This window comes from Trichechus manatus, unplaced genomic scaffold, assembly GCF_000243295.1.
Source record: "Trichechus manatus latirostris isolate Lorelei unplaced genomic scaffold, TriManLat1.0 scaffold00076, whole genome shotgun sequence".
In the NCBI taxonomy this organism is placed as follows: Eukaryota; Metazoa; Chordata; class Mammalia; order Sirenia; family Trichechidae; genus Trichechus; species Trichechus manatus.
The window spans coordinates 10,864,675-10,879,057 of record NW_004444012.1 but is presented as its reverse complement, the minus strand read 5'-3'; the positions used below and the strand labels follow the sequence as shown (position 1 = coordinate 10,879,057).

The window sequence follows — 14,383 nt, the reverse complement described above, 5'->3', positions numbered from 1 at the left end:
TACTATAGTAGCTAAAGCAGCTCATCATAATCCCATACTCCCCTCCCCAGCCCCACCCCAAATTCAGAAGTCTTACAGCACGTCTCTAAAAGTTGAACAAAAAATCAATCATATCTTACTGAATCTATCACAGTACTAAATTATCTTTTCTCTTTGAGGCAGACCTCAGACTCAATTACCTGAAGCTTTTGTGAGTCAGACAGTCTATTCTTATACTTTAGCTGTGTAAGCTACATAGGAAATCATTCCTTTGTATCACTTAGGATTCAGACGAGGACTACAAAATTTCAGTTAGAAATTACAGGTTTACTTCAATATTCTGAAAAAGATACAAAACAAAAATAAAAAACAGGCATATCAATATAACATGAAAGATATATACATACATATATAAACTAATATAGGAAATCACACAAAGACAAAGCTTTGAAACCAAGGCTGAGCTTGAACAGATTTCTGAAGAAATACAACTGAAGGCTTTGCTTAAGTGTTAGGTGACATTTAAGACACTATGACCATTTGTCTACATGCCATTGGCACAAGTCAGCAAAGGAGACTTCAAAACATGATTTCTGGTTGTTTCACCAGGATTTTTAAAAAAAAGATCCTATTTCCTTATGAACAATTTACTTTATTCATCATATTTACTGTGTTATGAAGTTTTCTTGTGTTAAGGAGTGTGATGAGATCAGTGAGCCCCTATCATACAGAGAATGCAACAGTACAAAAATACTGATGTACACATTTTAAAGTAAAAGAGAACCCCAAGTCTGAAAATAAAATAACCAGGGGTACTTATACTACTGATACAAATCAGTACCTTCTGAGTCAGTTGTTAGTATCAGTATACCACCCCCTATTATACACACAATAATCTTAGACTAGGTAAAATACCTGAGCACTTTATAAGGTAAACCTCTAAAGTTTTTTAGAATGTGCCTTTTTTCTTTTCTTTGCTCTACTTCTCTCCTCTGCCTATACCTCAGGCTGCCAGTGAAGACCCCCAAGAACTGCTTAGTGTGATAGAGGTCCCCAAAACCATCTCCAAGTTCAATGATTTGCTAGGAGGACTCAGCATATATAGTCACACTCATAGCTATGAATTGTTAAGAGTGAAAGGATACAAAGCAAAATAGCAAAGGGAAAAGGCAAAAGTCCCCTGGGGCATAGTCCAGGGGAACAAGCACAAGCTTCGAGTCTTCTCCCAGCGGAGTCAAACAGGATGCACTTAATTCCTCCAGCAACAAATTGACAGCACATGTGAAATGTTGTCTACCAGAGAAGCTCACTGGAGACTCAGTGCCCTGGGTTTTTACTGGAACTAGTCATGTAAACACCTCCTGCCTAACATGTAGCAAAATTCTAGACCTCCAGAAGGGAAGCAAGTGTTCAGCACAAACCACACAATTAGCCACTCTTATCAGTTAAGGTGATGGAAACACTCCTGAAATCTAAGTTCTCAGATGCCAGTCAAGGGCCAACGTTGTAAGCAGGCCTTTCAAAGTCAGACTTGCGACGTTAACGCTTTGCTGCACACTTGCGCAATTCCACAGGAATGGTCTGCACAGGCATTTTCAGATTCAAGAAGACTCTTCCAATTCAGGAATATGCATGGTTAAAGATATTTAATAGAGACTCCGTTGCCTGAGAAATGGTTAATGCACTCATGTCCAATAAACTTGCATAACTAGTATTTGATCCTCACTAGTTTCACTGAAAAGTGGAATGAAAATACATAGAAAATAAAGGAAAATTCAGTTTGGTCTTAACGAACCTGGAATCCTGGTACTTTAATATACAGAGGGCTCTTTTAGTGTGGCCAGCAGCAAAGCCTATGAATACCCAGGTCACATGTGATTAGAAATAGACTTCTTATGATTATATACAAGGAAGCAAAAATAAACAGTTGATGTTCATTTAGCATTAATAGTTTGGACAGGGACTTTAGAATTAAAAGATAAAGGAGGCATTATAATGTCATGTTTATGAAGATAATTTTCTTCAGTTAATATTTTAGGGATACAAGAGGAAACTTCTCTTTGTTGTTCCCACCACTTGAGTATATTCTCTGCCAGTTCTTCTGTCTCGGTTACCAAAATATCCATCTTTGCTAAAGCCTTGCTCTGTAACATTTGAAAGGGAAAAAACAGGAGAGAAATTACATACCTGTCATTAATTTTTCTTCATTTTGTCACAAATAATTATGATACCATTGGATCTTTTTCCAGCCCCCTAATGCAAAGGCCCCTTAGAACCCTGCTCCCCCACTTCTCAGAGTGCACATCTTCTCTGTGAGCTCACCTCTCCTTCGTCTTCAATTATCACCTCAGTGCAAATGACCCTCAAATCTACACTGTCAAACCTAACCTTCTCCTAAAATTCAGTCCCACATTTCAGTCTGATGGAATTCTCCTCCTGGACAAACACTATCTCAAACTCAATTTAACTGCAGTTCAACAAACACTGACTGGATATCTACTACATATGCAAGACAAATCAAAAAACAAACTCCTTAACTTCTTTAATCCATACTTGATCCTATTCACCCTCAAGTCACCCAGGCTAGAAACTTTATTACTTTGGATGTGTGTTTTATCCAAATAGTAGCCAATATCTAGAAATTCTACCTCCAAAATCTCTCTAAAAACCTACACGATCCTTTGTATTCCCATGCTTTAAATCTTTTGTTTGAATTACTATAATTATTCTCCAAGTTTCTCTGCCTTTTCTTCTAACCCAGAGCTTCTCTGTAATGTGCATAGGATTCACCTGAGGATCTTGTTAAAAGATGGTAGATTCTGAAAGTCTAGGGTAAATGAAGTCTGCAGTTCTCCATTCCTAACAAGCTCCAGGTGATGCTAATGCTGACGCTCTCTGCCCACACTCTGAGGAGCAAGGCTCAGTCTAATCTGTCCACTCTTTTCCCCATGATTACAGCACAGTTTTGATCATGTCACTCCCTTGTGCCCCTCACTTAAAAAAACAAAACATTCAATGTGTCCCCAGTACTCAGACAGTGAAGTCTAAACTCCTTACTCTGGATTTCATGGCGTACCATAAACTAACCCGGAGCTAATTTCCCCTCCTTGATAGGAGACAGCAGCCAAAGTGGAGTACAACCAACCGCCTGTGCTCTCTGACTTTCATGCCTTTGTTCACATTGTTGCTTTTGTCTGATGCATATCCAAATCCCACTGGTACTTACAAGGTTCAGCTCACCACACACTCCTCTATAAAACTTCACTGAAGTCTTTCTACCTTCCCTTTCTACTCCCAATGCCCCTAAGTTGAAAGTCACCCCTCCCTTCTGTGCTCAGTAGACAGCATCTTCTTTATAATTCTCAGCTGTACTTATTATGCAAATACAATAATACAAAATAGAAAGTATGTATTTTATAGCTGTCCCACCAAACTTTTGAGACTTTTCAGGGCAGAGATTGGTCTCCCACAATACCTATGACATAGCCCCTTATGCAATTAAGACAACACATAATTATTAAATGCTGGAATAAAAGAATGTAAAATGTCTTCTAAAGAAAAATGATGTAGAAGAGGAAAGCCATCTTGGTTTTTTAAATAATCAGCTCATATTTACCATCAAAAAGTTAAGCAAAGATGGTGATAGGGAACCCAAGGTTGAGAAGGGACAGTGTTGACATGTTGTGGGGTGGTTAACCATGGTCATAGGGCAATACGTGTACTGTTTAATGAGAAACTATTTGTTCTGCAAACCTTCATCTAAGGTACAAAAAAATAAAAAGAATTACCTGTGTGAGATCAAATTGACAACAGCAACTCAAAAGATTTGATGGGAAGCCTGGGGGACAGTGAGTTGAAGATAATGGTGATAGAATAATTTGGAAAAGGATAGTGAGAATAGCAGCACAACTGGAAGAATGTAATCGATGTCAGTGAATTGTACATGTAGAAACTTCTAAAATGGTATAACGTTGGCTATGCATGTTTTCACCAAAAAAAAAAGGTCCTCCAAGGTGGAGAAGGGAGAGTGTTGACATGTCGTGGGGTTGTTAACCAATGTCATAAAACAATACGTGAACTGACTGTTTAATGAGAAACTATCTGTTCTGTAAACCTTCATCTAAAGTACAATAAAAAAAAAAGAAAATTAAAAAAAAAAGTTAAGCAAAGAGATCACACATTTGAAATTTTGGTATAAAAGTAAAGAAAAATAATGTGAAAGGAGCTGATGCGGTACTAAGATGCTATTATTAACACTTACCATGTTCTTTAGATTTGCATCTAAATGGGGGATATTTCTAATTGTTTCAAGATGGGTTTCTAATTTCTCAATGAAATTCACTGCCAACTCCAGCAAATGTACCATGTATCTGCGAGAGGGAGAAAAAAGTGAACTTTTTTTTAGCTTAATTATTTTGTGTTCCCCTTCTTTTACTTTTGAGATAACAGAATCACAATCAAGCCAGAAACAATATTTCTATATTCATGGAAATGTTAGTGATAAAATGGTCCTTCTCTTTCACTCTAAGCAAGGCCTAATTTGTCACACAAATAGAGAAATGGAAAGAGACAATACTAATCATAGCTGGAACCCAACCTAATGTTACACAAACCTCAGTGTTAAATTTTTCTTATATACCCGTTGCCGTCGAGTCAATTCCAACTCGTAGCAACCCTATAGGACAGGGCAGAACTGCCCTATAGGGTTTCCAAGGAGCAGCTGGTGGATTCGAACTGCCGACCTTTTGGTTAGCAGCCGTATCACTTACCCACTGTGCCACCAGGGCTTCTTTCTTATATAACTGAAGGGTTTTTCCTAGATAAAACCTCACTCCATTTCAATTTATTCTTTCTCAGTGAAAAGTGAGGACAGTAAGGGTAAATGTACTTCACAAAAACATGCAAAATGCTTTAAAATCATCACTCAGTTCTTTGATGTAGTACAATATATGTATTGACAGTGTACTCCACTGAATAGATACTGAATACATCCATGAGAACTGGGATTACTATTTTACTACAAAGTAAAAACTGACACTTAAGACACTGATATGCTCAGGGTCAGCTAATGAGGCACTTGTGGAGAAAGATGCCTGCTTCTTCTTTTATTAGTGATAACCTACATCTTCAATTTGACGGTTGCAATACTCCTATGAGGAAGAGAGCAACAGAAATCATCTCCATTCTATGGACTGGGAAACCGATGTAAAATTTAAGTCATTCGCCCAAGCCTTTGACGCACATAAACAGCAAAGATGAGAGCAGAACCCAGTTTTCCCTCCTTTAGTTGACATTATTTTCATCTGTCCCTGCTTAAGCAGCACCCCCCACCCCCATCTCCCAGTCCACACCACTCCCAAAAGAATTTTTATATATAGGCAACACTAACTCAAGTATAAATTTACTTTATCGAAAAGTCTATACATAATTAAAACAATTTTTACCTACTTTGCTGCATGTATGGACCTAATTTCTTTCAAAGTCATAATTTTTAATTTCCAGAACCCAATGGGGAAAAGGAACTCCATTCTCTTCACCGTAGCTACAATTCTTAAAAAGCAAAGGGTTTTCTTTCTGCTTTAATGCATCAGCATTAATAATAATGCTGACAGATACAATCACTGATATATCGTTTAATGAACTATGCTACAAAGTAGCTACTAGTCTAAACAAAAACTATCCTCAGAGTAAAAATACCAATCTCTTAAATTTCTATTTTTCAGTCTTACCTGTGATAAATAGCTTCAATAGGCAAGTTTTCCTGGCATATGGGTTTCATCAGTCTCTGCCTGAGGGACCGCTTCTCTTTCAGCACTGCTTCCAAGTGATTACTCATGCTTTGCAGGGTATGACATTTCTGAGCTATATAAATCAGAAACAGGAACTATAATTCACAGTAGAACAAGTAAGCTTTGGAATCATCATCTCCCCTTCGCTCTGGTTGAATGCTACCAATGTCCAACTCACCATTTCCCTCCTAAATTCTCCCTTCTGCTATTTTTAATGCCAATATCAGTTTCAACGTCAACTACTTTCTCTTACTTTTCCTACTGACCACCAAATCCCGTGCTAAATTCTTTCTGTGTGTTTCTCAACTCGATTCCTAGTTCAGTTTTTGTAGTTGGAGCCATACTCTTCACATAGACTCTCTTCTGATCCCTGCCACTAATATGCTAAATGGAACATTAAAAAGTCATCTTACAAGTTATTTCTGATTATCTCAGTATTTTTCCCAGAATTCAGTTAATGGCTGCTAATTGCTTCTTCTTTTAAATTCTTATTTTAAAGACATTTCAGACTTACCAAAAAGTTTTCAGAATAATTCAGTGAACTCCCATATACATTTACCGATTGTAAGTTAACATTTCTTTACACACCCATAAACCAAAAAGCCAAATCCACTGCCATCAAGTCAATTCCAACTCACGGCAGTATCATGTGTTATAGAGCAGAAATACTCCACAGGGTTTTCTTGGCTGTAACCGTAACAGAAGATCACCCGGCCTTTCTTCCATGGTCCCACTAGTTACGTTCAAACCACCAATTTTTAGGTTAGTAGTCAAGCTACTGTCCTCGACTCAGTCTTTTCTCCAAGGAGCTGTGTTTCCTTTCAGTGGAGAATAGTACTTAGAAAGCAAGATCTGGGCACTAGGTGTACTCATTACCAATAGGGTGTCATTCTAGACCCTTTCATTGGACAGAGACAGAAAAAAATCCATATATAGACATAGTCGCAGACTTAGGACAGGGTTCCGTTACGATGACTCTGTTGAAAGTCGGTTCTGACTTAAGTTGAACACTTTTTTAAGTTTTCATTATTATTGTCTTTTAGTATCAGTACCTTTATAAATCCAATCTTTCTTTTTCTTTGGGAGTGGGAAACATTACATATAAACTTACATATTTTTACGCAAATAATGCGTACCTTCTGCATTTGTTTGCCAATGCACCCTTCCCCCACGAGGTATTTTTGTAAGCAACATGCTTAAAATACGATAGATATATTTTAATACATATATACATACATTAAGAAAAAAAAACACAAATCATAAAAATTTACTCCGACAATGAAGAAGAGTTGGACAACGTTGGCATTTTGTCAGTTGTGGTAATGACTCCACTTGTGGAAGGTTCTGGATCATCTGGATTATCCCTGGGGATGGGGATAGTGTTTCTAGTCAGAAAATTAGTGAGAGCTGTCTGCATGGTCCTTTTCTTTTTCCTTCATATATTTCGTGGTAACATCTCACTGCTTCCCAAATCTGCGTAAAGACTTTAGCAAAGCGATTAGCGTTTGAGTCCATGTTTTCAAGCAACTGAAGCCCCTGGTTTAGTTTAGAAAAAACTCCAGCTAATCTTTTCACTGTAAAATTTTTTGACACCTTGTCTCCTTCCTCTTCATTATTTCTTTCTTCTTCAGCATTTCTTTCCTCTTCAAAATCCATTAAAGTCCTGATCTGTCAATGCCCCTTCCTTGTGATCTATGAGCTGTTCCACATGGACGATAACAAGTTCTAAATTCAGTGTTCGTGCCAATTGGACAATTTTCCCACCGATCTCTTTCACTATATTACCCTGATCAAACGTTTGGAGTGTGTTCACATAACTCAGCCATTTTTTTCAAATCCCCTACATGCATTTTCCTGTTAACTTCCTCCCAGGAAGAGTCAATGTTCCAGATACACTGAAGAATATTATAATTCTTCCAGAAATCACACAATGTTACCATACCTCCATCTGTTGGAGCTATTACCTGGGCAAACGCAATCCATATAGGTAGTTACTCCTTTAAAGTGGTGATTGCACCTCGACCCACAGGCTGAATCACATCTGTCATATCTTCCACTTTCACCTCTTGATTTAGATCATCTATGTAAAGAGAGGAGTCCCGGTGGCGCAGTGGTTAAGAGCTTGGCTGCTAACCAAAAGGCTGGCAGTTCAAATCCACCAGCTGCTCCTTGGAAAACTCTACGGGGCAGTTCTACCCTGTCCTATAGGGTCATTATGAGTTGGAATCGGCTCGAAGGCAATGGGTTACATGAAGAGGATGTCCTCGAGCATTATCAGGTAGCAGCACAATCTTGAAAGAAATGCTCTTTTCAAGGCAGTAGGCACACACTTCTGGGATGAAACAATTTAAAAACCAGCCTTTGAATAACACAATCGTCATCCAGGACTTGAAGTTACTTCTGTAGTAGACAGGCAGCTTATTTTTGTCAATGTCCTTGAGTGCTCAGGGGTTTTCAGAATGGTAAACAAGAAAAGGTTTTAATTTAAATCCAGCAGCAGTTCCTCCAAGCAGCAGCATGATCCTGTTTTTAAATACCTTGAAATCAGGCATCCACTTCACCTCTTTGTGAATATAGGTCCATTCTGGCATCCTTTTCCAAAAAAGCCCCGTTTTTTCCATGTTGAAAATCTGCTCTGGTGGATAATCTTCATCTTGTATCACCTTGTCCAGCCCATCCTTGAATTTTTCCGTAGCTTCAACATGGGCACTTCCTGCTTCTCCAGTAATACTCACGTTATGTAAGCCAAATCTGCGTTTGGAGCAATCAGACTAGACCTTGCTGGCATTTTTTAAGTATTTGTGGTAGTCTTCTCCTTGCTGTTCCTTCAGGTTTTCAAAAAGGCTGCATGCTTTCATTTGAATCATCAGTAAACTCATAGGAATCCTCTTCTGGATTTGGTCTTCTATCCAAATCATCAACAGCTTCTCCATCTCGTGGATTGGCCCTTGCCTCTTCTTTGTTAAAATTGTAGATTTTATGCCAGTCGCTCCTTTAACTGCCTCCCAAATCCTATTCTTTTCCTTAATGATTGTCGAAATGATCAAATGAGACAGTCCTTTCCCACGTGCTATTTCACCGACTTTCTTTCCATTATCATAGGCCTTAATGATCTTCATCTTTATAACTATGTCTAGAGGCTTCCTCACCTTCTTTTTTTTAGATTAGGACTTTCAATGGCATGACTTCTTTTGCTAAACATATTGTTGAGGGTAAGAAGCCCTGGTGGTGCAGTGGTTAAAGCAATCAACTGCAAACCGAAAGGTCAGTGGTTTGAAACCACCAGCAGCTCCATGGGAGAAAGATGTGGCAGTCTGCTTCTGTAGAGATTTACAGCCTTGGAAACCCTACGGGGCCACTATGAGTCAGAATCAACTTGTCGGCAGTGGGTTTTTGGGTATTGTTGGGAGTATAAGCAGTGCAGGTGTTACAGTGTGAGAAACTCGAACAACTCAGCTTCAAATTAACAAGTGATGCTTCTGATGGTACCAGGGCTTTGAACTGGTTTGAACTGGTTCAGTCATGGCTGACAAAGTGAAACCGGAACAGACCCAAATTTTTACGATTTGGGTGATCCAGAACGATAACTGGAACAGGAAAAATTACAGGTCCAAGCCCTGGAATGGGAGACTCAGAAGAGACATAGTAAGCCCTTCCAGGAGCCTGATGTGTGAGACTCAACTGTTGGCAGGACTGCAGAGAGCAACACACATGCAGAGCAGCATGGCTGGCTGCCATCTTTGATTGAGGCACCACTTCTTCCAACTCTGCTCAAAACCCAATGGGCTAGAGATTTGGTTGCTATACAACATGTACACTGCCCTTGTTTTCTAAGAGGGAGATTAGGTTTCTAGCAGGGCTTCGACCTGTAATTTTTCTCATTCTGGTTCACCAAATTTTAAATATTTGGGTCTGTTCTGGTTTCACTTCCTCAGCCCTGCCTGAACCAAGAAGAATAGGTTCGAAGCCCTGGATGGTATGAAACGCTGAGTAAGGTCACGCCGTAAGCCGGGTTCTACAATGAAGTCGGCACCAGTGTTGTAACAATGAAGGTGGAGTCGTATCAGATGCGAGTGCAGCTCAAACATCCCATGTCATTAGAGTTGAACATTGCCCAACTTTCTATCCGTTACAACTCCCGACACCAACTTCATCGTAGACCTTGCCATAGCCTGCTATACAGCAGTATTTGTAACAGTAAGTCATAAAATTGATCATCTGCAAGTGAACATCTGAGAATAACATCAGCAAATTATGTGCGGTAACATCATATGTAGTACATATTACTAACAATAAGATGTAAAAAAAAAAAAAAATGGTTGTAAGTGTGGTTCATTGTAAGTTGAATATGTAGTAAGTGGGGGACTACCTGTATATTGAAAAATCATGATTTCACATTAATACCTCTAATTCCAATCCAACATCACAGGGTTGTCCCTTATTTCTCACTTCCACATCTCTATTTCCCTTCTCCCACAGAAAGAACTTTGGCTCTTGGCAACATTAACATTTACTCATTTGCTTAATACATGGAAAACAGTTTCCAAATTGCTACACTCTACAACTACAAACAACAAACGTACCAAGTAGAGCTCAAGATTTGTTCTTTTTGTCTTTAGACTGACAGTATATAGCTAAAGAATCGTGTTCAAAACTTATATAGATTAGTACTTTTTTTCATCCTATATTGTTATGCATTCTTTGAAATAGTTGGGTTTGCATGTTTTTGCCTCTAATCAATTTTAGGATTTTCCCCTATCCTTTCAATTTAGTTTTCTTTTTTGAATATATATATAACAGTAACAAGGTTCCAAAAGTCAAAACTTACAAAAAGACAGACTGAGACGTGTCACTCCCTCTCTTACTCCTTTTCACTGTTCTTGTTCCCACCTATTTCGTTTTGTAGAAATAAGCAGATATATATACCCTAACACCCACACATTTTTATTTTCCATTTTTTCTTATAGAAAAGGTAGCATACCAACAAAATTCTTTAGTACTTTGCTCTTTTAATGTAACAATATACCCTGGAAATCACTCCATATCAATTCATACGGATCTTCCTCATTCCACAAAGCATGTGTGTGACGTGACTAGACTTTATTCAATCAATTTCCTAAGCATGAACATTTAGGTTGTTTCCAATATTTTCTAATTACAAACAATGCTGCAATCAACAAACTCTGCACCCTTCAGGGTCAGTGCCTGAGAGTAGGATTGCTAATTCAGAGGACAAATGCAATTGTCTCTAATATGAACAAAGAAATCGCCCATTATATCCCTCTGTGTCCCAATCAGTTTCACATCTTCCCATATACATTCTCTATTACAACCATGCCAACTGCCATTCCTTATGTTCTCCTGACTTTGAGGATCTCCCAGTCTAGTCACTTTTCATGCTATTTGCAGCCGTCAAGCCAACAGGACTTCTATTTAAGCACAGAAATAGGAGGCTTTGTTAGCTTTGTTGCAATACCTGGAAAAATTATGGTATATCATAATTTTGTTGACTGTTGCTTACTTAAGGTAATCCAAGAAAAAGTTCAAATCCCAATGATTACCCATGTAACCAAATCACTTACCTAAAAAGAAAGGATGAACAACATCTGCTGTATCTTTTTCTAGTCTTAAGAGTTCAATTTCCAAGTTTTTCTATATTAGGAACAAAAGTAACATTTAGCTCATTCAGAAAGTAGCCTGAAGAAAAGTCTTGAACTCTGATAAAAATGGATACATTTCACCCAGGAATATTTAAAAGGTATGGGAAGGTGATCTGTTATGAGATCCCAGCAGATTTAACAAACCTTTTCATGCTGGTGATCAAGTCCAGCTGCTGCTACCATTACTACTAACTACTATTACTATTATTACTACTATTAACGACTACAAATAAATATCTGTCAAGCTATGTGCCAGACACCGTTCTAAGTGCAAGGGAATTGGTGATATTTGAACAAATTAAGTTTGTTTTTTTTTTTCCTGTATTAAAAGTAGAAAGTAAAAAGTCTAACATAATTTACCTGGTAGATTTCAGCTTGAATATTTGTGATCTGCTGTAATCTGGAGAAGTTCACAAAGCAAGAGGCTGATTTCTTGGATATATTTAACATCTCCTATTGGTAAGTGAACAGAGAAAGCAGCATTATGTCACAGAAAGTGTTTGTGTGCTTTGAAACAGCATGCTCATGGGTCTCAAATATGAGCCTATATTATGTCCAATACTGCCTTTGAGCATTAAGTATACAGCAAAACAGTAGCAATGTGTATTTCCTGTTGTTAAAAGCTTCACTATCACACATCACTTGCCCACATATTTAAAAAACAAACAAAACTTTACGACTTTATACTACTATCTAAAGCATTTGTACCATACACAATAGATTTGCATTACTGATACCTTATCAGAGGATTCTAATGCTGAGGTAGTTGGAGAATTACCTCTACCCTTCCAAATGACACAGACCTAGTCTCTCTAATATTCCTGAGGTTAAAAACACTTTTTCCCTCATGGAATCATTTAAATGATTCATTAAATGATCTCTATTGGCTACAAGTCACTCATATTATCTCTGTGCATATTCTTACTTTCTTAGAGGAATGTTTGAATCCAGTCATCATTATTCTTCAAAAGGAATAATGTTAAATGTTTAATGGTTTTTATCCTTCCAGTCTATTATTCTTTGCTATGCTGCCCTTCCAGCCTTTTCTTAAGTTGCAGCTCATCTCAGAATATTTATCTTGTTCATGCCTTGGCTTCAACCAAAATTTTCATTATCCTCTTCTTCCTTCTAGAATGTTAGCACTATAAAGAACTTTAGAAATCATATACACCAGGGATCAGCAAACTATAGCCCACGAATCAAATGCAGCCCTCTACCTGTTTTCACATGGCCCATGAGCTAAGAATGGTTTTTATATTTTTTAATTGTTTCAGAAAAATCAAAAGAATGATATTTTGTGACATGTGAAAATTATATGAAATCTAAATTCAGAGTCCAGAAATAAATCTTACTGGAACACAGCTTCTCTCATTCATTTACGTATTATCTCTGGCTGCTTTGGCACTATAAGAGCAGAACTGAATAGTTGCAACTCTATGGACTACAAAGCCTCAAATATTTACTCTCTGGTCCTTAGGGGCAAAAGTTTGTTAACCTCTGATAATGAATTTCACAAACATTTATTGAGTTAGACAATGGAACATACAAGGATGAATGAAACAAGCTCCATACCCTCAAGAAGCTCATGATGAAGCAGACCCCACAGAGCAGGGAAGGAAACTTCAGGCAAAACCAGAGGACAACACCCAACCCTGAAGGGGGCTTGCTGGGTGTGGGTTTTCCAACTAAAAACATGACTGCGGAAACAGAGAAGGGAGGGGAGTAATAACGAGAGAGGGAGGGACTGTGCCCCCTTGTGGACAGATTGATTAGTACATGATATCTTGCCTGAATGGCAGTGCCCGCTGGTGGACAGACTGGCCAGAGCGTGTTCTCTGCTGTGTTGGAAGAGACTGAAAGACAAAAAATGAGATCTAGAACTCTCAAATCCTAATAAACCAGGGCTATCACAGAGAGAGAGAGGAAATGGTAAGCAAAGGCAAAGGCTCTGCCCACCTAAGGGTTTCTTGCAGAAAGAAGTGCAGGCAAAAACATCAAATACTGAGGAAAACTGAGAAAGTGAACACCCTCAAACATTCCAATGCCCCAACAAAAAACCACAAAACGCACAAAGAACAGAGGAACAATGGCCCATCCAAATGAACATGACAAAGGGAGTGAAAGCACATCTAGGGATGAGCAAAAAAAGGAAGAATATAATAAAACAACATTAAACATATTAAAGAACTAAGGGAAAACATAAACAAAGAGCTAAAAGGAATAAGGAAAAGAACACGAGAACAAAACGAGGATCTAAATAAAGATATTGCAACTGAAAGGGACAACAACTGAAATGAGAAACACAGTAGAAGGACTTATCAACAGATTTAATCAGGCAGAAGAAAGAATCAGCTAATTAGAGGATAAGATAGTTAAAGTGACAGACTCTGAAGGGCAACAAGAACGGCAGCTCAAGAAGGCTGAGCACAGTTTAATAAAATTATACTACAACAACAACAGACCTAACATATGCATCATAGGAATTCCAGAAGGAGATAAGAGAAAGGGACAGAAAGAATATAAGAAATAATGACAGAAAATTTCCCCATTCTAACGAAGAACATGAATCTACAAATCAAAGAAGCTCAAACAACCCCGAGGAGGATAAACTCAAAGAGATCTACACCAAGACATATCATAGTTAGGCTCTCAAAAATTAAAGATAAATAAAGAATCCTAAAAGCAGTGGAGGAGAAGTAAACAGTCACATACAAAGGATTCCCAGTAAGATTAAGTGCTGGTTTTTCCTCAGAAACATTGGGGGCCAGAAGATAACGGAATGATATAATTAAAATGCTGAAAGAAGAAAAAAAAAAAAAACTATCAGTCAAGAATACTACAGCCAGGGAGTTCCGGCAAAATGGCGCTCTAGGCAGAAGCACCACGCCGTCCCTCCACAGCAAAGATCCAAAAAACTAAGCCAAACAGAGAAAACAACAATCCTGAAACCCTAAA

General features: G+C 38.2%; 1 protein-coding gene across 4 annotated transcripts in view; it reads right to left on the bottom strand.

Moving 5' to 3' along the window:
• Positions 1-306: 306 nt before the first annotated feature.
• The window catches only part of HAUS2 (HAUS augmin like complex subunit 2), a 34,630-nt gene continuing 20,553 nt past the window's right edge, over positions 307-14,383 (bottom strand). For 2 of the 4 annotated variants that reach the window (XM_004380673.3, XM_023735183.1), the window contains exons 2-6: positions 11,789-11,881; positions 11,351-11,420; positions 5,709-5,841; positions 4,241-4,349; positions 307-2,123 (exon numbers count right to left, since the gene is read on the bottom strand). In XM_004380673.3, the coding sequence (XP_004380730.1) occupies positions 1,914-2,123; positions 4,241-4,349; positions 5,709-5,841; positions 11,351-11,420; positions 11,789-11,881 (615 nt within the window). In that variant the 3' untranslated portion in view covers positions 307-1,913. Of the gene's footprint in view, positions 2,124-4,240; positions 4,350-5,708; positions 5,842-11,350; positions 11,421-11,788; positions 11,882-13,000; positions 13,167-13,216; positions 13,282-14,383 lie in introns of those variants that run through there. The other 2 variants (XM_023735182.1, XM_023735181.1) reach the window with 2 other exon arrangements.